This window comes from Tympanuchus pallidicinctus, unplaced genomic scaffold (genome assembly GCF_026119805.1).
Source record: "Tympanuchus pallidicinctus isolate F22 unplaced genomic scaffold, pur_lepc_1.0 scaffold4, whole genome shotgun sequence".
Taxonomy (NCBI): domain Eukaryota; kingdom Metazoa; phylum Chordata; class Aves; order Galliformes; family Phasianidae; genus Tympanuchus; species Tympanuchus pallidicinctus.
The window spans coordinates 49,079,043-49,103,211 of NW_026294758.1; the positions used below are offsets into that span (position 1 = coordinate 49,079,043).

At 35.3% G+C, this 24,169-nt stretch overlaps 1 protein-coding gene across 5 annotated transcripts in view; it reads left to right on the top strand.

The window, feature by feature from the left end:
• Positions 1-24,169, top strand: part of FCHO2 (FCH and mu domain containing endocytic adaptor 2) — a 92,097-nt gene that overhangs the window by 46,564 nt on the left and 21,364 nt on the right. Inside the window, exons 10-19 of one of the 5 annotated variants that reach the window (XM_052701269.1) lie at positions 969-1,041; positions 4,690-4,714; positions 11,346-11,400; positions 13,533-13,711; positions 14,155-14,169; positions 14,612-14,636; positions 15,426-15,468; positions 16,215-16,309; positions 20,155-20,658; positions 22,883-22,986. In XM_052701269.1, the coding sequence (XP_052557229.1) occupies positions 969-1,041; positions 4,690-4,714; positions 11,346-11,400; positions 13,533-13,711; positions 14,155-14,169; positions 14,612-14,636; positions 15,426-15,468; positions 16,215-16,309; positions 20,155-20,658; positions 22,883-22,986 (1,118 nt within the window). Of the gene's footprint in view, positions 1-968; positions 1,042-4,689; positions 4,715-11,345; positions 11,401-13,532; positions 13,724-14,154; positions 14,170-14,611; positions 14,637-15,425; positions 15,469-16,214; positions 16,310-20,154; positions 20,659-22,882; positions 22,987-24,169 lie in introns of all 5 variants that reach the window. The other 4 variants (XM_052701271.1, XM_052701270.1, XM_052701272.1 and 1 more) reach the window with 4 other exon arrangements.

The window sequence follows — 24,169 nt, forward strand, 5'->3', positions numbered from 1 at the left end:
TTTAATGATACACTTGAACTATCAGTTTTAAAATTTTTAGGAAGTAAACTGTGTCCACCTTTCTTCTCAAAAGTTTGTTGCAGGCAGTGTATTAAGTCAAAACAAAACTGTAGACTCATTGGATCTGATCTTTGCACTTAGCTAAACATTTTGTTTAAAGTGAGACAGAATACTTAGCTGCAGCAAAAAAAAAAAAAGTAAGGAGAGAAGCAGAAATGGCAGTGATGGAATATTGAAATGTGTTTTGATTTTAGCATGTTAAATGGTTATGAATAAGAACTTTTTTTCTGTACTGCAGTTAGGTATATGTAACCATGCTAAAAGTGAGACAAAAAAGACGGGAGGGGAGGCATGACCCCAGACTCAGTACTAGCAACAGCACTGGAAAGTCATGAAGTCAGCAGAAGCAGGAAAGCCAAGTGATGTTCACTTTTTTATGGACAAAGATCCTACTTCTTAGGAGAATCGGTGGCTTGCAGCAACTAGGGTCATTCAGGGAAGTAAGAGCTGGGTTTTGAAGTGCAGTGCTGATAGAGGCAGATTTGGCTTCTGATCCAAGTGCTATTCTGTCCATGATTCTGATCCATGACTATTCAGCTGCAGAAATAGCTCCTGTTGAGTTTCTGTGTGTAGACTCCCTTTCTTCAAAACTAGCAGTGCTTCAGTCTTTTGTAAAAGAGTTAACAGTCTAGCATACTGAACATTGAGAATTGTACAGTAGCAGTGTGTTGCCTTAACTGTATTTTGATTTATTTTTTTTTTATTTGTGTTTTATTAATAGCATATGGGGAAAATATTGCAGATATTTTGTGTTTCCTTTGTTTCGCGCGGTACAACTTCCATCGCTGTCTGTTTGTATGAATCATTATATCACTGTTCAGAAGGTGTTCATAGTGATGAGCACCAGTGTTTGGCGGTGCTAGATGCCTTCTCTTTGATCTTTAAATGGTAATTGCTTTGTTTTGCAGGAATAAAACCAAGGAAGAGGAAGCCTTTTGGTTTATCAGGAATAATGAAAAAAGAAAAAGATACTGAATCTGTGTAAGTGTATTTCCAGCTTGAAGTTCTGTCTTGCATGAAAACCTGCGCAAGTATGGAGTGAGCTGATGTTTAATGAAAGTTGGTGTTACAACATGTTTAGAAGAGTTCTGACAATATGAGAATGTCATAGATATTCACAATTTTTTTAGCTATTTAAGCTTTTATTTTATTTTTCAGGAAATAATTTTTTAAGTTAATTTTTTTAAGTGCTGAAAAAATTAATTACCTAAGATTTGATTTTTTACATGTATGAAGTGTCCTACAGATATTTTTCTTTTTGTGTTTAACTTTAACAGTTATGTACTTCAAAACTGTGTTTTTTCTTTTTGCTGTGAAGATGTAACTAAAGCTCCAGGCTGTCACATGTTTGAAGTCATCCCTCTGTATTTCCGTTCTGTGATTTAGTCCTTCCTCTGCACTCTCTTCGGTATTCTCTTATGCTGAAGTAAATGCTGAGATAAATATATACAGTATGGTTTTGGTCAGCAGAAATTTAGGAATACAATTACAAAGTATGAGGATTTTTTTTACGGTTTAGTTTAGAATACTTAGAGTGTTATAAATATTTGATTATATTAGTGTTTTAAGTAGTTTTTGTACATGTTTTAGAAATTATAATCTCTGTAAAAAGTGATCTACTACACATTTTTGGGATGCTGGACTTGCAACTTTGAGCAGCAGTATGCTCATTCATTTGCCTTTCATTCTTTGCATTTACCTAATTACAAAGTTGTGATTCTGCATATTGAGTTTTGAATCCTGTTATATGATTGAACTTTGTAGTTTTCCAACAACAAAAAAAAACCCTGCCACTAAATGAGTTATTACACAAGCTGATCTCTTGTCATGTATGTCATTAACTTGCTTGCAAACCAAGCATCTCCTTCCATTCATTCTTCGTCAGATACGTTTAACCTGCCTCCAGGAAAATTTAAGACTTACTTTCTGGAGCCAGTAAAGATCAGGAAGCTCCAGATTCATTTATCTCAGATGTATCCTTGACCCATAACAGAAGAAAATTTTCATGGTTCAGAATGCTTGTAAAAGCTACCTTTTCTCAAATACATTATATTTAACATAGAAAAATAGTATGTCTCTCTCTTTCTGGGAGAGCTTTTTTTTTTTCATTAGGTACTGATGTTATCAGACAACTAAAATTGGTGCAACCACTCTGAAATGGGAAAATAAGTTTCCTTATTGCAACAGTTTGAAGTTGAACTTGATTTGTATTATACTTTTTGTTTCTATCTTTACTCACAATGCAAAAATGAACAGATGCTGAGGTTAGTAAGAAAGAAGTATAAGTGCATGATACTGACCTGCATAACACATGCCATAGATTTTTTACAAAATTATACCTAATTTATCATATCACATATATTACATCATGTATTTTAATATTTGGTTAATAAGTTAAAGAGGATCCATTAAGTTCTTAAGTAAAATATTCTAATAATCATTTACCATCTCCTTATTGCTTGTCTAAATTTTGCTTGATTTCATCTTCAGTTGATGTTCTGCTTACAGACTCTGCATGATAGAACTGTGCATAAGAAAATTTTCTGTTCAGAGAGGTCAACTCATTTCCTAATCTCGTATTAAATTGGACTGGCAGCTTATTTTGCTTGTGTAGAGCTGACTTTCCAAACCTAGAATAAGTAACTCCAGGTTTCTAGGTTTTTCAATTTATCAGTAATGTGAGAAATTTATCAGTCTCTGAAGTGTTGACATCTAAACTGGGCATTGTACCTAGCAGTATTTTTGCACAGGTAAATGTCATGCACAGTATGGTGTATTATGTTTTGCTGTACAGACTCAATCAAGTGTTTCACTGCTATTCTGTTTGAATTAGTTATCAGCTAGAATCCATGGATTCCCTCCAAAATATATTACCTCACAGTAAAAGCATGACCTGGTCCTTTAATCGTAAAAGGTCGTGCATCTAGCAGTGTAAAAGTACGTCCATCTAAAACCTGTTGTCTTTGTTTTCCACCTCACCAGCACTTTGAATCTTTTGGGTACTTTGTCTCCTGAGGCTGCGAAGTAGCGTTTAGAATAGCGTTTTCTGTTGCTCTGAAATCAGTTTAACCAGTAGGGGGAGATAAGACATAGGATGATTAGACTCACACGTGTTTTCTTTTGTGGGCAGCCTTTCAGAAAAGACAGAATCCTTCATCTCACTGTCAGTACCATAACAGGCTGGACCGAATTCTGTATTCTTCCTTCCATATTAGCAAATTGTCATACCTGCTTTGAAAGATGCTGTAGCTTTTACATTTAACCCATTTAACCCATTTAACCAGTCATAGAACTGTAGAGTCATAGAATCACTGAGATTGAAGCAGGCCTCCAACGTCATGTAGTCCACTTACCACTAGTATTGAAATAATGAAAGATAAGCTTTTCCTTCAGTAGTAATGAATCAGCTAACACAAAAATAAGATTTGCTACATTAATCAGCTGTACAACATTTAAAATTTCAATCTCAGTTATCTATCTTGAATCTTGTGAGCTAAAATCTTGATCTAAAACTTAAGATACTTAACTAAGTAAAGCTTGTGGTGTAGTATACATACAATAACTATAGTGTAAGATGCATCTTTTCCAAATCTGGAACTTATTTGCCTGAATCTGTTGTTAACATTGATTTTTGGCATTAATGTGGCATGATTTTGGGTAAGCTTTATATGCATGTTTCTTGCTGAAGAGCATCTACAGCAATAACAACAACAAAAATAAGCTGTGTTTTTGCATCTTTGTTCCCCTCGTTATGCTCTGTGGCATGTCTGGTTGTTTTGCTTGTTTGTTTTTTTCTCTGTTTTCCTTAAGTTGTTTTTGTTTTTAATTTGATTGCATCAAAATGCTGTTTTTCAATTGCACTTGCATTTACGGTGTTATTTGTCAAGGTGCTGATTAGAGAGGGCCTGTATGCTGCTGAAGCATTACCACATTCTTTAAATGTAATTCCTTCTCTTTCTGTTTATTCTCTCTTACTGCTTTAATCCAAGTTAATGCGGAGGAATATAACATATATTAATGTTTTTGTAATCATTACCTTTCTATCAAACACTTTTTCAGAGGGTTTTTTAGGATACTTTTTGTTTTTCTAGCATTTTCTGGTGCTTGACTCTAATTGTACTTAACAAACATGAACTAGGACTGAAATTCCCAAGGAGGAAAGATCTGAATAACTTCAGGAATAGTGTTAATTGCTTTAAGAGCTGGTTATCATACAAAATGTTTCATTAGCGTTGGTGACTTTTACTTACTGTGCACATAATCTGCAGAGACCTGAGTCTTAAAGTGTATTCATCCAAAATAGAATGTGGAACTCCTGCCTTCCATTGATTCTTTTTGTCTTCACTACAATGTGAGTTTGGTTTTTCATTATTTATTGTGAATTTTTCTTCTGTGGAGTTTCCAGCATAATTTTTTTAGAGGTTTTTGTTTGTTTTTTTTTTCTTTTATGTCTCATCCAGTCACGTGTAGATAATACAATAAAAATTTTGACAGACTTTGTGAGGCAAATGAGTCAAACACAATGTTCCAAATTAACTGAAATTATTAAAGGAAGGAAGTACTGAGACTGTATGAATAAAACCATTTATGTGTTTTGTAATTTTACCTTCTCTTTATTTTTTTTAATAGGGAGTGTCCAGATGCAGACTCAGTTGTAAGTAGATTCATTTCTAACACAAATGTGTATGCTAACATTGTCAGGCACTGCAATTTACATACAGGCCCTTGCTAAGTGTTATTTATGTGATAGAGGATTTAGTGTTTCACTAACATAATTGAAATGTTACTTTCACTCAGAACATAATCTTTCACAGTACATAAAGACATTCATCTTTAATATGTTTGTATTTCCATCCATTTCAGGTTTTAAACAGGATGTTTTTACAACAATGATTTGCTACTTTATTTTGCGAGTTAGTAGTTTGAACTGCTTGACTAATAGATTCCAAGTGAGTTAAAGGTTCAGTATGTTTTCATGAGGATCCAGTTTTGCATCGTCACATTCCTCTGCATTATTACTATCTCCATGAACAACCCTTCTGAAATTAATGGAGTTCTGCTTGACTGCTTGCAACAGAGAATAGCAGTATACTTTTAAAAATATTGCTTTAAGCGTAGTATTTCTTTTTTTTCCATGGTCTTTTCTTCATTGCTCTCAGTGCCATGACTTACATTTTCTTTTTTTTTTTTTTTCTAATAAAAATAAGCAATAAATGTTAACACTTAATTGAGCCTTTTTTTTTATTGAAACATGTCAGTTGTCTTGAATTACATACAATGGAGATCGGAGCTTCCAGTAGCTATGGTAGGGAGTAATTTACAGAATTGTTTAAGAGACTTTCTAGAGACTTATATGTTTTTTTGTTCACTTACATGCCAACTATATTAAGCAATTTAACTCTTCGAATTCAACTGTTGTAGAAATTTCTTCCTTGCATATAGTGTCTGTAGGTTTCAGTACCTACTAAAAAGCTTTTTTTTTTTTTTTTGAGTAATTTGTTTTTTTTTAAAAATCTACTATGACCTTTTTTCTAAATAAGGAAATGTTAATTTTGCTACCTAATATAACTGTCTGTCTATGAAGAGCCTTGTAAGCGTCATATGAGACAGTTGTTTCATCCTATACAAAGTCATCTTGGTTTAAAGCTTTTTTTTTTTCTTGGGTACATTTAAAGCTATGTAAATTTAGAATTATCCCTGTAATTATCAGGGTTTTCAATGAAATAATTTCTTTTGACAGTTCGGGTTGAGTCACTGGAGTGAAAACACGAGGGGGTTTGACTTGCAGTGTTTATTTTCTTCCTTGCTTATTTTGGTCTCTACATTTTTAGAAAATAATTGATTCAACTGTAAGTGAATCTGATGTTCTTTCTGGCTGCATGAGGAAGACCATTAAAATCATTTAAGTTAATTGATCTGTCTAAATACAGTTATTTTAAAAAATCAGCTTTCATATCATCTAACAGCAATAACAGTTTCTTAACCTTCTCTTCTTTTTAATGCAAAATCTTTTTTTTCATGTATTCAGAGTTTAAAATTTGATCTGTCATTTCTTCTTGCTTTTTACCAGCAACATTACCATTTTAAGTGGTAGAATGCTTTAATAGCAAAGTCCATTACTGTAATTTTTTATTTGATTGCTAGAAAATGCTAAAGATGAGTTCTCAGAAAATTCAACTTACTTAAGGTGCCCCTTAATTATGATTAAGATTATGAATTTCATCTTTGGTCACTCAATGAAATCTCATCCTCTGGATTTTGTATTAATGTTATCTTTTCTAAAAGATGGCATTTGTTAATTTGTCAAGGATTTAAATTATTTTTCTCTTCAGAGGGAGGGTTGTAGGAGGTAACCAAGCTGCAATTATGATTGTACACACTGAGCTACATACATTGTATTTTTAGAAATTAAAGATCAAGTAAAAATTGACTTAAATACTTGATCTACCAGTCCTATGTGATACTGTGGATCTTTGAACATATATTAAGTGGCAAGTTCCATTGGGCTCTCCTCACCAGTCCAAAATGAATAATGCAGATTAAAAATTCCTGCATTGTTACATGTCAGCCTGAACATATAACTTCCATTAAGTTTAGCCTTGATAATTAAGAAAATAGACAGCTAACAGTGTGTATACAAGAAAGAGATAACAGCTGAAGTTTGGCTGTGTATACATGTCCATTACCTAGCAAGTTGCTACGTGGGCAGAACTAATAGGTTTGACGTGTTTCTAGGTCTACAGGGAGTTAAAAGCTCTAGCAGAACCTTTTCTTTTGGTAAAGTGTTTACAGGATTTCACTTGTGTCCAGTAAGGTCTGAGTTTTGATTGCGGACCTTCCCGTCTGGAATACTAGCAGCTCCCTCTCTTCTACTTCACTGCTTTTTTTCATGAAAACTGTAGTAATGCAATTATCTTTGAGTCCTCTGTTCTGTCAAATCCATTTGAAATTGTCCAGTAAGTTCAAAAGTAATTAAGAAGGGAGTCACAAATGCACAGAGTGTAATGCTGGACTTTTTTATTATATAGGAAACTATAATGAAAACAAATACACTGAGGCATCCAAAAGTTTTCATTAACCTCATATGTATAATATAATTCAGATTATCTAGATTTATAGACTTTTTATTGATAAGAAGTGGCTCAATTTGGAAGTACTATACTCTTAATTTATGGAGAATAAGTATAACCATAATTATAAATTTCTTTATTCAGTCTTTTTTTTTTTTTTTGCTTACATTTTGTAATATTTATCTCCGACTGACACAGTTTAGAATAGCTGTTGCTATTACAGGATATGAGCCTTTCTAGCCACAGTTGCAGGTGGAACACTCCAAATACCTTGTTTTTCTTCTTGCATCTCTGTCACTGGGACAAAATGACTGGCTACTCTCTTCTTCTGTGTTGCTGTGGGTTTTTGCGTGTGTATGTGTTATTAGGTATCCTAAAGAGAGGAGCCTGAGAATGTCATTCAAACCTTTGTACTTCAGGGTTTACCTGGGTCAAATTGGCATCTCAAATTTATTAAAAGTGGAGAGGCTCCTTTTCCTGCTCTTTCAGGCTACAAGCATCAACTGCTTACTTTGATTTTTCTCCACCTGAATGTGCAGAAGGAAGTCAGTCTTCTTTGGTAAAATGGCAGAGAATTCCTATGGAAAAAAAAGAAATAGTTAACTGTTCAGCTCAGTCGTAATTTGCTGCATACTTTGAGGAAGATGACATAAGAAGCTCTCATAATCATTGTAGATTGCCAAGAGGAGAAGAAAGGTAGAAATCTTGCTGAAGTTCAGTTAAGTCTATTTTTTGACCCAGTAACTGAGCTATGAGCAGTGCTTCTGTTGCTGATGAAGGGACAAAGGAAATAGCTAGACTGCAAAATACTTCAAATGTTCTTCTCTTTTACTTCCTATCTACCTTTAAGGAATCAGTGACATGGTAGCACTTTGGTTTCTCCCATTGTTTTTAGATTATAGGTGAGACATAACATTTAATTAGTTAACAAAGTGTTGACTAAAATTCTGAAAATGAGTTTTGGCAATAGAATTCCAAGCCCTCATACTTCTTGTATTTGCAGTTTTACTTTGTTATTTATTATGTCCTTTTGTTACATTTCTTCAAAAAGAAATTCAGCCCAGAAAGTCTGTGAAACTTACTAAGGCCAAGAAAAAGTTATAAATATATTTTTGTTACATGCGTGCTTTTACCAGTATGCATATACATACATATAAAAATGTATATGTATGCCTGTATGTATATATATACTTGAAACTATATATGACATGAATCCGTGTGTTGTATCACATCTGCAAACATCCAGAATTCAAATCATATCCATATTGAGGTTTGTTTTTTTTTCCTGGAAACAAATAGAGTTATTATGGAGGGGCTAAACCTGAATTCCTAATCATACTAATAACTATTTCTTATGGAAAACCAAAGTTTGCAAAGATGATCTTCCTCTGTGATGAAGTTCAGAAGTGGATGTTGTGTTTTTTTTCTTCATTTCTGCATGGTAGGCAAATCAGGACTTGACTATAGCATGCCTGGTACTTAAAAGACACACCTGACTTGCAGTTCTGTCTTTGTAGGAGTTTGGAGGAGGCTTATCAAACTAAATGCAAATATCTTCCTTAATATGAAATTTTTGAATATGTAATTTACCCAAAGAGCTGTATCTTCTGCTACTGTTAAGAAATTTGATATTAGTAAATAATAGTCTCATGTTTTAGAAAGTAAGGAAAGCAGTTCTCCGTGAAAACAGTATTTTGGAATTAATTTGTAAGATTTTTAGTTAACATGCTACTCGTATATGACACGGTACCCAACCTTTTTTTAATAGTTTATACAAAAACACAGTTTCAGTATTGTAGAAAGCAGAAAATGCGTTAAGAGTGATCAGAATTTTTTACAAAATCAATCTGAATCACTGAGAAACCTGGAAACATAAAGCTAATGATTTCTGATTCTGCTTACACTATTAATAATCCATATTAATAATCCATAATTTCAAGTTATATATTTAAATTTCAAAATAGGAAGAAAGAATTACAAGTCAAATTCTGTTATGAGCATATTAGCTGACTTTTTGCCTGAAGTTAGGCATACAAGCAATGTGCTGAAGTGACATTGCTCATAAATTGTTGTTACAAATATTTTTGCTAGATCAGAAGTAGTTAAGGCAAAAATGCTAGGAAATTGAATACTTGTAAGAATATTAAGATTTCAGTACCTTTGACAGATGCAATTTATTTTAGAGAATGCATTAAAATAGTGCAATGAGAACATTTTCTGCAAACAAAGGTTTTTTTTCCCAGTTTTAAATCAAAGCAGGCATATTTGCGAACTCTGTTGTTTGTGTTGCATCTCCCCAGTAATAATATCTTTTACATATATGCCTGGTCTGGAAGAAGAACTGAATGTTGCATGTTTAAAGACTTTTGTAGTTTTTCAATTCATCTTAACCATGAATGATCCTTATCTATTGAAAATTTACTATTACAACAACTGCAGAATTCAGAAGTTGCAGTAAGAACATGTAAGAACCCTCTAGCTATATGTTTTTGTTCTGTTTACTTGGATGTCAGGTTTCATTAGTGTTTTTTGGCATATAAACAAGGTCGGCCTGAGGTCAAGCGTAGCTAAGAACCCTGATTTGAGCAAGTAGAGCTAAGGTACTGGACCGTGTGATCCTACTCTTATTACATTTTTTTCTCCAGTTCTTCTTCTTTTTTTTTTTTTTTAATCAAATAGCAGTTTGGCCATGTCTTAAAAGTTTAAAGAAATTGCACCTAAATCTTCTATATTTCATAGTACCAGTTTATACAGTTTTACTGTCTGTAGTTTAATGTGCGTTCTAATTAGGTATGCTGTCACCTATTCTTAAGTGTTTCTTAATCCTTTTGGCAAAAAGTTTGATCTTTATTTAAATTAATTCAATTTAATTCACAGTTGCTAAGTTTAGAAGGATATATCAATAACATACAAGACGCCCCATTTGTGATTTCTGCAGGACAGCAGTTTTATGCTTATCTAATCAATTCGAGCTGAATATGTCTTTAAACCCAAGTTAAATTTTAGATTTTCTGGCTGTTTTCTAGCTCACTAGAAGTTTCTAGTGTAAGTTATCTTCTTATATCTAATGACTTACATCGGAAAGATGTATTTTGGCCATAATGTAATGTTTGCTTTCATTCAGATTGCCTCCCACTACCTGTTTTCAAATACAATACAGGTAAATTGTTGGTACATTAGAATAAATGTCTTTTTAGTATGAATCTTCATGTTTGTATTAAAAATTGAAACTGATAAAATCGGTACATGTTGAAGATGTGTGGGTTCTGCTTTTTATATAATAATCTTATTTGTGGCAGCTCAGTTCACGAAGTCACTCATGGTCTTTTCACTTATTCTTCTGTTTTGAATGGGATAATTAGCCGTATATGAAAGTATATCAGTCTGTATATAATGTAAACAAATTTGGCTTTTTTTCCCATATAATTAAAATTGAGATTATCCTACTAGAAACTTGTTTCTCTCTGTTCCAAAGTGCTTTTGTGAAACAAAGTCCTTAGCTAGCATTCTAAATTCTTTTTAGTGCAATTTTCTCAGTTTATATATTTAATTATCTGCAGTACCTGAAAAACTGAAATTCCTGATTGTTCAGTAGCTTTTAAAATCCAGCCCAGTGCTGGAGATGTCTTTTAAGTTTCATCCGTGGTTTTTACTTAATGTAGATACTTTTTGCTGAAGCACCAGTACAGTCTTGCTGACTTTTCAAGGGGGAGAAAATTTGCAGGCTGTTATAACCTGGAATGCTTTTACTCGCATATTGAAGTTTTGACCAGTGCTTTGTAAATTTATGCTCCTGCATCATCAGAACCTTCAGTGCTTTAACTGAAGGAATTAGAAGTAGAAACTGGGAAAATATTTAGGGCAAAAAGAATGGTAGGCTTACTTACCTTACATACTTCTGTTATTTTCTGGCCTTTTTGGTAGCATACTGGTAAAATACTGGTGGCGTACTGGTAAAAGAAACAAAATAAAGGAGGTGATTGAGACTCACAGGAAATGTATTTTCACAGGAAACGTGGAGGTTGTTTTGTTGCATTTTTTACTTTTTATCTATAGAGAATAACTTGAAATAACTGCAATAATTAATGTTAAATAGTGATTACTTTAATTAGCCATCATAATCAAATTTCAGTTTGTCAATTGTATAAGATCCAGTTGAATGTAAGAATTTTTTTTTGCTTACTTGTCAATACCTTTTTTGTTGTTTTGTTTTAGAACATTCCTGATGTAGATGATGAAGGATACAGCATTAAACCAGAAACAACACAGGATATCCTTTTCACTATTACTGTGCTAATTTATTTGATCTTGTAATAATCTTTTGAAGAGGGAGAATACTGATTAAACAGTTAAGCAGAGGAAAATGTCATGGTACTTGTGTTTCAAATTTGCATTCTCATGTTCATGGTTTCTGCAAAAAACTATGTTGAATTTTGTCTAGCCTTGATTCTGTGTGTGTGTGTAAACGTTAAAATTTAAATCTGATGTGTTAGGAATGGTAAAAGAGTGTTCTTTGTCTAAAGACAGCGAAGATGTGAACAAAAACTTGAAGGTAGCCATGCAGGCCTTTCTCTGTGAAAAGCTTTCAGAGAGTTCATAAAGTAGAACTATCTTACACAGGATAACAGTTACTGGTTCTATACCTGCACCCTCTCCACGGTTTTATAGCGTCATTAAAAAGATTAGGAATGCCAACAGTCCAGAAATAGAACTTCTGTTTCTTAGTGAAGTCATTCCGGCACACAGAGTTTTTATTGTATGTTAATAGTTGTTGTGTAAGTTGATAAGTTTTTGCCATCAGTCATTTTTCATGGAAGCTCATGATTTTTTCTGCTCTTTCTCTGAAGAAAAAGATTTTTTCCTCTTTCTCCCATCAGAAACAGGCTGTGCTCAGGACGTGAGATCTGGCTTGTGATAGGTCTAAGCAATCCCTTAGCAAAATCACTGATTTTTGGGAATGTATTCTGCTTTTCTGGGGAGAGACTAGAAATAAAAAGTAAACTTACACTTGAATTTACCTTAAATAGTAAAACATTTTTTTGGTTGAAAGCACCTTAATGTGTGTCAATCCTTCAGAGCTTCTCTGCTCGTATCAACTTTGCAGAACATTCTTCTGCTGACCCCAGGGAAGTTTGCTTTGCTGGTAAAAACAGTCACATTATTTCTTATTTACAAAACCAATATAAAAATGAAAGACTATTATTCAGTTCTGGGGGGAGGGAACGTCATTACTTCATGCTTTATGTATAGTTATGAAATGGAGACAGGAGTGAATAACGTTCATTCTTTGTAAATGATTCACCCAGACATTCTTTTCTCCATTATCCTTTCTGTCATGAGGAAATGGAAAAATCTGTACATCTAGTGGCAAAGCTTAGTGATTTGCAATCCTTGTCAGTTAGGTTATACTACAGCTTCAGAATCTCTTGGCCAGATTCAGGAAGTCATCAGTTTTCTTCTTTCCTTCCAATAGCATCCAAGGATGGTTATTTATTCTGCATATGGGAACTCTTAAGATGATTTGTTGGCAGTCAGGCTTTGTAAGGCCAATCTTAAGTGTTGAAAAAACTTTCATGAAGTGACCTTTCATTTCAAGGCATTCACATCTCAACTGATCTTTGCCAGTAACCATTTCATAGACTTCAGTGGTCAGCCTGTGCCACTTTACAAAAGCTGTGTACAACAGCCTGATGTGTAGGAAATGAATCTTGAAACTCAGAAGCTTTCAAAAGAAAGCAATTTTCTGAAATACAAAATGACTTGTCTTTAAAATTGTGCTTTCCAGATGCAATCAATTTTTGAGGATGAACAGACTAAGATTTAGATATCTGAATATTGCTTCACCAGCTCTCAGGGAATCTGTCAGTTGAATTGGATTTGGAATGCCTCTAGGGTTTAGGGTTTTGACATTTGTCAGGGAATGCTTTGAAGAGATTTTGTTCATATGGCTGTCTTTTTTCAAAGTGAAAATAACAGAAGCAATATATAGATTATGTGTTCTTCACCCAGACAGCAAGATACTTTTCATGTTAGAGTTCAGGAAGTTTTGCAGTTTGTTTCTTGTAAAAATAAATGCACTTTTAAGAATTAGAGTAGACCTTTCAGAGCTTTTACCCAGTGGAATTTATATGCATATGAAGAATCATATAAAGAACCACTACTACATATATTTTGCTGGTTTTGAAGGCTGTGTTGTTACTGTGATTCCTTTGTAGGCTGACAGTAGTGTTTCATTTACTGGACAGCTTTCTGTGTAACTGGCATCTTTTGCAGTGAAACTGTCAGCATTACTCTGCAGAAATGGCAAGTTGTAATGGCTGCTACTCCTGCTTCCTCTGCAGTTATGCTTGGCAGAGGTACCATGGACACTCCACTGTCATTTCCACCTTAACTGAGAAAAACATATCAAAGAGAACCATTTCTATTCATCCAGTGATTCTGACTCTGAAGATGATGAACCCAGGAGGTTCCATATAGAAATAAAACCTGTACAGCCAAATAATAGTTCTCAATACACTATGCCTTCATTGGACGAATTAAAAGTTTCTATAGGGAACATTGCTCTTTCTCCAGCAACATCTGTAAGTAATTTTGTTCTTTGTATTTTTAATGAGAAGAAAAGTCATAAGGAATCTTTACTGTAAATATTCCATTTACTCTCCAGAACTTATTCTATATTCAAGTTCTTTTCATTGCAGAGTAAGTTTCCCTTAATGCACTTTGTTGCAATATAAAATAATTCTCCCTTAGATTTTAGCTTTCCAGTAAGTCTTAGGAGTGCTCAGACTTTTAAAACTGATTATATAATGTGGATATGTGTAGTTTGTAAAGTGCAGCTTCACTGTGTGCGTTCTGCCTAATCACAGAATGATCCTTCACATCAAGCCATGGTACTACTACAAATAGTTTTGAATTTATCTAGTACAATACTTAGATCAGAATTTTGATGGCTTTGAAGGAAGATACTATATGTAACATTAAAATACTAATGGTGATTTTTCTATTTTTCCCCATGTTTTGAAAGCAGAGACACAGTCCTGTAAGTACAAAATGGCTTTTTATTCATCTTTTTAATTTAAAATCAAATGAGTGTACTATGTGTGAGAGAAAATGTATTATGCTTAAAATAGTACAACTATGTATTGAGAAAAGCTGAGGAATGATTTATCTGTCAGATGTACAGATGTACAGAGATACGAAAACTGTTGTATCTTCCTGACCTAGCCTGCAAAGTTGTGTAGTCATACTGCTGACTTTATCAGCTCAGCAGTCTTCTTTCCTGCCTTTTCTTGTTCCGTGTTGTGAGTGTGCATTAGTTCTGTCACAGGTCCTGTTCTGGTTTTCTATAAGCTCCAGAATGTTTTACCTGTCGTTGAAAGCAAAATATCTCATAGAAAGTAGAGTGGAAATATGAGCCCTAAGACTATTAAGCATTCTGTTTGGAAATTGGTTTAAAATTTTTTTTTCTTCTTCTGTTTCAGGCACAAATGAATCGAAATTCATCCAGTAAGTGTGACTGATTAACTTCTAGTCTGTTTATGTTAGTTTTTTGATCTAGCATGAAAATAGATTTTTTTATTGTTTCAGAAATGAACTTACTCAGTATTTTAAGTAGGAAAATATTTATCTTGTCAATTCTGGATACCTTTTTGATATTTTCCTTCAAACAAACTACTCATAGTCAATTCAAAGAACAAAACTAGCTTATCTGGTCAAAATTTCAAAGCAGCTAGTAACCTCCAAAGATCTCTTCATTTTCTATATACTTAACTGTTCCCTGTGCTGGGAATCAGATGAGACTGTGACTGTGATGAAGAACAAATCCAAGAGTCAAATGGAGATTACTCTTGTGTGAGCCCTTCTACCATCTTAAGTATTATTCCCAAAGTTGCAAAGTAGTCTGTTTTAAAACCAAAAATACAAAACCTGACCAGGAAAGCAGAGTGTGTGAGTCTCAGTCCTCTAGGTTGTTTGGTTTTCTTTGTTAAGTGAGAAAACAAGCCAGAATTGCTGAAGAATAAACTCAATGTAAGCAGTTTAATTTGAGGAAGAGATATGAAGTGATTTAAAGAAATACTTCCTTCCAAAATGCTTTGCTCTGTATAGTCCCCTTGCTTCAGAAGGTATTTCAGGAGCATCTGAATTTACATTATCTGAAATAATACATTTTCTTAATAATTCGTAATTAGATTTGAACAGCAATCATAAACATCTACTATATTTTTATAATGAAGCATAAATATTTATGTTTTACCATACCATAGCTTTGGTCTTATTATTTCGTTTTTTGCTTAGGTGAGGAGTTAACAAAATCGAAGCTTTCGGCTCCGACAAATGAGTAAGTTCAACTTCTAAAATTATGTCAAATTAAGTTTGCAGGGTGGGGGAGGGTGAAGATTTGGTCTTATTTTTCTCCAGTACTCAGAAAGTCGTTGAAATTTTCAGACGACTGCTATTTTAAGCATCTCTTGCATTATAAGAATTATAATAAGAGTATATAATATATAATATTATATTATAATAATAATATATTATATATTATTATTAATAATAATATATAATATTATAATATATAAGAGTAAATATAATAAGAGTAATAATGTAACATTGAAGATTTTTGTTTGCTTGCTTTTCCCTTTCTAATGTGTTTTCTTCTTTATGATGTCTCAATTGGTATTTAAAATTACATGATAAAAATTATTGATTTTTTTGTTTAGTTTCCATTGCACAGTGTTCCACTGCGAAGTGCTTGAGATCACAAGCCCAGAATTTGGACAGTTGACATATTGCTTATATATTGCTGAAACAAGTCAGTCTGTAGATGTACGTCTTGCTGAAAGTGAAAATACGTACACATATATTCTAGCAAAATGACATATGTCCATACACAAAGTTGCCCAAAAGTAATAAAGGGGTCAGTGCATATAGTTTGATTATGTGTAAACTAGTTCTACAATTTGTAAGTGCGTTTACTTTTAGATGCAAAAGCTAATGAATACCACAGATGAACTATCAATGCCGTAGTTCGACTGTTATTAGTATGTGTTCCTTTCATTTGTATTCCAATTGTAACTCTTACTATAGAAAAGGGAACAGTGACCTTCTGGCATGGGATCCACTGTTTAGCAGTTCGCTCGAATCTTCCTCTTCAGCCTCCTTGGCTTCGTCATCCTCCTCAGGTGAGATATTTGATAGCAGGAAAGTGTTTTCTGCATATTCTTTGGGATGTTCTGTGGTTATTTTTTTAGTAATTGCATGTGTTTAAATTGCCAAAATGAAAGATATCCCATGTTATGAATAATACAGAAGGTATGATATATCAAGCTTTTAAGCTGGGGAGCAAACGGGAAGGGGGAACACAAGAAACCTTTGGAAAATTCTATCTTGCTTTTGTTTTTTTCTCTCCTTCTCTTCCTTTCCAAAATTGATTATCTGTGCTGAAAGAAAAACAGAGTCAAATTTTTTTGCTAATAGGGCTGAAAGATAAATGGAGGATATTGCAGCAACTATGAACCAAGCTGAGCATCCATTTTGAACAGGAATGGATTTCTTCTTTACAGAGGAGGCTGCTGAACTATCTAGTACAAAGCCTCCATAAACGCTTTGCAGTGAAGAGTCTGTTTTCTGTATGAATTCATTATTCTGTTATGAGATGTGTGGGCAGAACTGCGGGGCAATGGGAGAAAAGGGCAGGACTGAGGCTGCATGGGGCTGAGGGGAAAGTTGTTGCACCACCTGAGAGGAAGTGAATTGTATGTATGTGAGTGAATTATGCTGAAAAAAAGTTGTGTTTTCTCAAAATAATCTGTTTTTTTAGCTATACTATTGCTTTGGTCATAGATCATAGACCTGTAACTGCACACAAATATCTAATTCGTGTTTATTCCCCATACTTTGTGCTTTGGTGTACAGGCACTTCATAGAGGTGCCCCAGCTTGAAATGTTTGTAGAAAGGGTTTGGGGAATCTCTCCATGACAGTGCTTTGTCGATGTTTCCTCGCTTGCATGCAAGCGCTGAAGGTGACTCCACTTAAGCCCCATATTGTTGATTTTGTGATTTCTTCCTCTTCTCTTTGCTCCACAACTATCACCAGCTCCCTGTAGGACCACTGGTTACTCTTTCCATACCCCACCATCCCTATGAGGTCAGCTATGCTAGTGGTAAAAATAACGTTAAAATCGAGGTGTATTCAATCTTTCCCAAGCAGATGCTGATGTATATACAAGGATTAATGGTCACAGAACCCCAAACCCTGTCATTGCCACCAGTTTTGCAGTGATTTCCTGGCCTGTTTTATTAGTGCCCTTCTTATGCTCTCACCAGCAAGATTGCATAGAAGACAACCTAAGCCCCATGCTATTGATTACTGCTCCCAGCAGAAATCTGTAGTTAGTGCTGATACTATGAATTAGAGGTATCATGTATACTTCACATGGAAGAATGGAGGGATTAGTAGTTACAGGGTTCAGCGGTCAGCTTTAGCAGTCCCTCCACAATATCCTAGATTTAGGCTCCCCACAGGAAGCAAATCTCTCTAGTTGATAGCTTGAGTTGATAGATGCATGTCTTTGTCCTTTCTGATTCCCTGTACGGCAGGGAGTCACCCTTTATATGACCTTCTTTTTCCAGGTAGTCTTCCAGCTGGCATTGTTAAGGAGTAGTACATTCACTGCAAGTAGGCTCATGTCTTCAGCTGTGAGGGCAGTGAACCTCCTCAATTGTAAGCCTTTAGGAGAGGCAGAAGCTTTCCTTTTAGTGCCTGAAGTCACCAGCTTAGTCCTTTCCCTCTGATGTTACACAGCCTGCTCATTTCCTCCTGTAACTCCTCCACTTGGTGACATAGCTTTCAAGACAGCCAACAACTATCCTGTAGGACAGATGATCTTCTGTCCTGGTATTAGACAGAGGCCTACATACTGCCTGAAACGTGGGACTTGGAGGGCCGTATCTACCAACTGAAGCTTGGTTTGTGATTAGTTGATTTTTTGCTACTCATGGGTAGGAGAATAAAGCAGGTTAGAAAAAGTTCATACGGTCCCTCCTCAGTGAGCAGAACTGTGGAGAGAACAGCCTCTGGCTCATGAGCAGTGACAGATCATTGGGATCAGTAGCCAGACTTCAGGGGGAGTCTGCACATGGCTTTGCACCTCCTAAAAGTGGCTTATGTGCAAATCTCTACATTTTGTTGAAACTGGTGGAATATAGTGCCTTGTGGGCATAAGCCAATCTTAGATATGAAGGGCAATTTCAGATACGAGAAATATCTGAATATCTAGATATTTTGCCTTTGTAATGTTTCTCTCCTAAATAATTATTAAAAGGATTGTCGTTCTAGGAATTAACTAAGCTGTTTACATTAGTGAAATGACCCATGCAGTTAAATAGAAAGAAAGTTTTCCAAAATGTATCAAAGTAGTAATATATTTGGAATTTTTATTTTTTTTTACTGAATTGCAGTAGTTCGTATTGTTGTTTAAATTAAGTTAGCTTCTGATGCTCATTACCCTGCAGCTTTTAAAAGTACGCAACTTTGATCTGATTCTCTTTTGAAACCTCTGGAAATGAGTGTTTTATTTCCAACTTGAATGTTAATATAGATAATACTGCTGTTGAAAGGTTTTAACAGTTTCAATCCAAAACTTAAATTGCTGAAATATACAATAAATTTTTTGCTCTGTATACGAAGTATGATCTATCACGTCCCACAGGTATTTCTGTCTTTTTTCTGTTAAAGCATTTCTTAGAATACTGTTTCGTAATTGTGTTAATCATTGAACACCTAAACCACTGCGGTATTTTTGCAGGCTGTGGTTTATGCAGCATAGAAGTAAACTTTGGTCATCCATGAATAATCCTGTTTTATTAGAATTTAAGCTAGTTTTATTATCTTGAACAAACCCAACATACATTTTTAGTGATCTACTGATACTTCATAAATGCTTTTTTTATTTATCTTCCCCATTTTTATAAACAGGCATTTTAAAAATAATCCTGCACATTTCCCCATAGTTTTAGTATGAGATTTACAGTTGCATTTCAAAGGCTTTGAATGATGTTTTCAGAACCTAAGTACATAAAATACATAAAAATGTCAGGAAGAGAAAGCTGTGTTAAGTATCTGTTTATCTGGTCTTAGATCATGTTCTTGTTCCTGACAGAAAGAAAACTTTACAGACCTATGCTACTAATGTGTACGTTTAAATTTATTGCTCTCTTTAATTATTTGTGCCACTCTGCTGTTGCTCTTAGCTTTGCCAATATGCAAAACATTAAAGAGTTGACTAACTGCATTTGCTGCTTCTGTTGTCATCTACTCCAACAGGCAACAGCCAAATGCAGGGAAAACTTGTGGAAAACTCATTTTCTGGCAGGTTGAAGACTCTGGCATGACAGAAAATAAATTGGGGTAGATGGTGCCTCATGCGTTTTGTGACTTACTAAAAAAGGGGTTGATAGGATCAGAAAAATAAGAAGCAAGTAGCATCTCATGACTTTATTGTCATCATTCATTCACTGAACAGTTATTTATGTTGGGCTTTTCCACTACAGATGTGGGTAAGAGCATAAATGTTTGGAAGGAAAGTAGGAGAGTAGATTTGACTAAGTTGTTTTGAAAGAAGTTGAAAGGAGAGAAAGGAAATAAAAATGGATTAGGACACCAAAAAGGAAAATAAAAGGACAAGAGGAAGTTAAACTTAGCATGGTATGGAAGTTAGAGATTAACAAAATCATGAGAATTCGGGATTTAAGGGAAAAGAAAAAACATAGATTACTTCTTGACTTGCATAAGGAATGGAAAGTGACATGTCTGACAGTTTGGACAAAGCCAATGTGATAAATGTTTTGTTGTTTTTTTTCTTATATGTGTAAGTGGTGTGATTTTTAGCCTAATAGAGCAATTATTTTTTATGCTGGCTAATAATAATGCAGAGGATATTGATATTGAATACACCTTTTAAGTCTGGATTTATATTTTATCATTTCAGTATTCCATCCTGTTTCAATTCTTACCTTTTCCTTCAGCTACTCTAAGAGAGCACAATAGGAATTCCTCATCTACCAGTGGCTTCCCTGGATGTAGAACATCTCAGTCATTGCTTGGACTCCAGACAGATTCTGGGTCTGGAAGCCCATCCTCACCAGACTTCATAATTAGCACTTTGTGCAAATCTGGTGTAGAAGTACCATCAGGGAGTATCAGTACTTTATCCTCTGTTTCATGGTCTCAGAGTCAGTGGATTTCCTTCGCTGATGAACTTTTTACAATTAGAGAAACAAGCACAGACGAGAAGGAGCAACAAAGATTACATTTTAAAACTGAAAATGCCTGCCTTGCCTCTTCTGCTTTGCTTGGGAGTTCTTCCAACTGCTGTGCTTCTGAGGATCAAAGTGACCTTTCAAATAATACTATATGCCATGAACAATTATTCATTGAAGAAACTGGCACTGCTGCAGAAATTTCTTCCACATCATCTTCAGCACATCTGGACTATAGTTTAGTGTCTCCTTGTGTTCGTTCAAACAAGGGTATGGCCAGCATGCATTGTGTACTGCTCTTTGCTAATGACTGACTCCAAAAAGCAAGCTTTGGACTGATTTTTTATTTCATTATTCTAGCTTACCTTATAATTAACTTCTTAACTTAGAATGTACTAAATTGCTTGTTAGTGTCAATTTCTTTGAAACTTAGGACACTGAAATAAATATTCAGCTTGACGTAAGAGGAAAAATCAATTTATTTAACTATAAAGGCACTGCTTTTTCTTAGCTACACGCAGCTTAGCTTTTCTGGAAATAAACATGTACTTTCCTGGAATGTCAGAGAGGAATGAAGTCTCAAAGATTAAATGCTTGATTTTGCGTAAACAGTTCCTTTCTTAAACAGATGTATTCTGAACCTGCTTTCTATAGATCAGATTAAATAAAGTTTAAGTAAATTTGACTGAGAACAGTTTCTCTTTAACACCCAATATTTTAAAAAGTGGATCATATTAGAATGATGCTACATACTGAAAGAGCAAAGCAAGAAGCATTGGGCACAGTTTGCTGAATATCTGTGATACTGAAGCAGATTAGTGATGTTTAACATGTACTGTGTAGCCTGGGCATAAGGTGGTTATAGTCAGTATTAGCCACATTTCTTCCCAAGTCAGCAGTGGAACTCCATTACCTCAGTGAGGGCAGAATTATGTTGGATGCCTGAGAAAATAAAAACTGCGTAACATTAATAAAATTAATCTTAATATTACCTTACTTAATCAAAAAAAAAAGAACTGTTCAGGGTAATTTCACAGAATAATGGCATGGTTTGGATGGAAAGAGACCATAAAAACCATTCAGTTTCAACCCTCTGCCTTAGACATGTTTGCTACCCACCAGCTCAGGCTGCTCAGGGCCCCATCCAGCCTGTCCTTGAATTCCTCCAGGGATGGGACATCCACAGCTTCTCTGAGCAGTCTGTGCTGGTGCCTCACCACCTTCTCAGTGAAACACGTCCCCTGACATCTAATCTAAATCTCCCCTCTTTCATTTTGAACCCTTTTCCCTTTGTCCTGTCGCTGTCTACCCATGTAAAAAGTTCACTTCACGTGTTGGAAGGCCACAGTGCGGTCTCCCCAGAGCCTTCTTTTCTCCAGGCTGAACAAGCCCAGCTCCCTTAGTCTGTCTTCAGAGAAGAGGTGAACCTTTCCAACATCTCCACATCATTCTTGTGCAGGGGGCCCCAGGATCAGATGCACTACTCCAGATGAGGCCTAATGAGGGCAGTGCAGAGAGGAACAATGATCTCCCCCTCTCTGCTGGCCACTCCTCTTCTGATGCAGCCCAGGATACTGTTGGAGTTCCAGGCTGCAGGCACACACTGCTGGCTCATACCCGACTGTTGGTCCATCAGGACCCCCAGGTCCTCTGCACGACTGCTTTCACAGAGTTCTCCCAGTCTGTACACATCTGGGGTAGCTCCAATCAAAACACAGCACCTTGCCTTTTTTTTGAGGGAGCTTATAAGATACGCAGCAACTATAACTATATATTTGGGTTTCTATTTTGAAGTGATGGCATTTAACATTTATTTTCAAATACAGTTCTCTTCAGAAAAGTGACTGTGTAAAAGTGGCATCTTTATACTGCTGCCATCATCTGTTGGTTGTGTCTACTAGATTTAGATGGACATGGGAGCAGTGTTTTGTACCGCTTTTAAGATCTGACAGGTTGGCTAAAAGAGATAATAAGGAGCTACTGTGTTCTTGCAGTCAACAGAGTAATTTGCTGAGTTTTTTGTGTTAAACTGGCATTTACTTACTGAAATCAGTGGAATTTCAGAAGGCGTGATTTGATATTAACTGTTATGCTATATTATCAGCCAGGACCAAATGTGAATTTCCACTGAGTTTTTCATTATGGTAAGACATGAAAGATTGTCCTATATTCTATATAGAATATGCACAAAAATGAACTCAGGTAAAACCTTCTTTTGCATACAAAGCTCTGAGATTAGTTGATAGAAAATCATTTGAGAGCATTGAGAAATACCGTGATGCCATTTTTAGAGTCACTTTTCAGAGTGTCTCATGGCTCTTTTTAAAATACTTTTTGATTTGTGGTGAATCTTACAAAATAGAACTGTAAAACAGGAACTTTTAATAGAAACTTTCAGTTTGGTTTTATTCACTTGGTTTTATTTGACTGACTACCTAATTGTGTTCACTGTGACATTTCTAATTTTGATTTTCTTACGTTTGCTTTCTTTCAGCAAGACCCACAACTCCTCTTACCGTAGGCACCATTGTACCCCCTCCAAGGCCTGCTTCAAGAACAAAATTGTCTACAGGGAAACTTAGTGGAATTAATGAAATAGTATGTATTGATTTTTAAAAAATTCTTGTTTATAAATAAATTTCAGATATACCACTTGTTTGTATTGTTACAATGCAGTTATTTTCCAGTCAGGGCTCAAGAAATCACATACTCAGATTTTCACCACTGCCAGATAGGTATGGGCATTGTTTGCAATAAGTGTGTTACTGTAACAAAAATAATTCTTAATTGATCTTGGATTGTTTTTAGTTGAATAAATAAATAGTTTGAAAATGCATGGATGGGGGGGGGGGGGAGGAGGATTAAGTTATTCACAATGCTAAATTCTAGCAAAATTATTAGCAAAGCTTCAATGATGTACGAATATCACCTAAACTTTGGGGAGTTAGTAGTACTAAGTGGGTCATTATCAGTCATGCTTTGATACAAGTAGACGTGCTGTGATTCACTCTGCCCTTGGTGGAGGTGATTGGTGAAAGGAGATAGCAGATTGCAGCAGCTGCTCATCAACATACAGAGATGCCGTCTTTGCTCCTTGCCTGCAGTGCAAGTTCACTTACTGTGAATGTGGCAAAGAATGCACATACTCAGGCAGCGTATCAAACCAAACCATGCTTGATCTCTTCTATGAATATTACGATTCTTTGGGTCCCATTTGACTTACTTGAAAAAAATTTTACTGTGGCAAGATCCTCTCCCTTCCTGTGTTTCGAATTAGCAAGATGTTACGTGGCCTAGCAAGCCTATGGGGACAGGCTGAGAGAGATGGTACTCTTCTGCTTAAAGAAGGAAAGGCTGTGGGGGGGACATTATAGTGGCCTTCCAGTAACTGACGGGGGCTCACAGAAAAATTGAGAGCCTTTTTGTGAGGGCATGTAGTGACAGGATGAGGGGAAATGGCTTTAAACTGGAAGAGGGTAGATTTAGTCTAGATATCAGAAAGGAACTCTTACTATGAGGGTGGTGAGACACTGGAACAGGTTGCCCAGTGAGGCTGTGGATGCCCCCTCCCTGGAAGCATTCAAGGCCAGGCTGGATGGGGCTTTGAGCAACCTGGTCTAGAGAGAGGTGTCTCTGCCTATAGCAGGGGTGCTGGTACTAGATGATCTTAAAGGTCTCTTCCAACCCAAATCATTCTATGATTCTGTGGTCTCCAGGGAAAATTTATCTTCTCAGTTTTATGCTGGAAAGTGGGATATACAACACAGTAAAAGATCTAAGA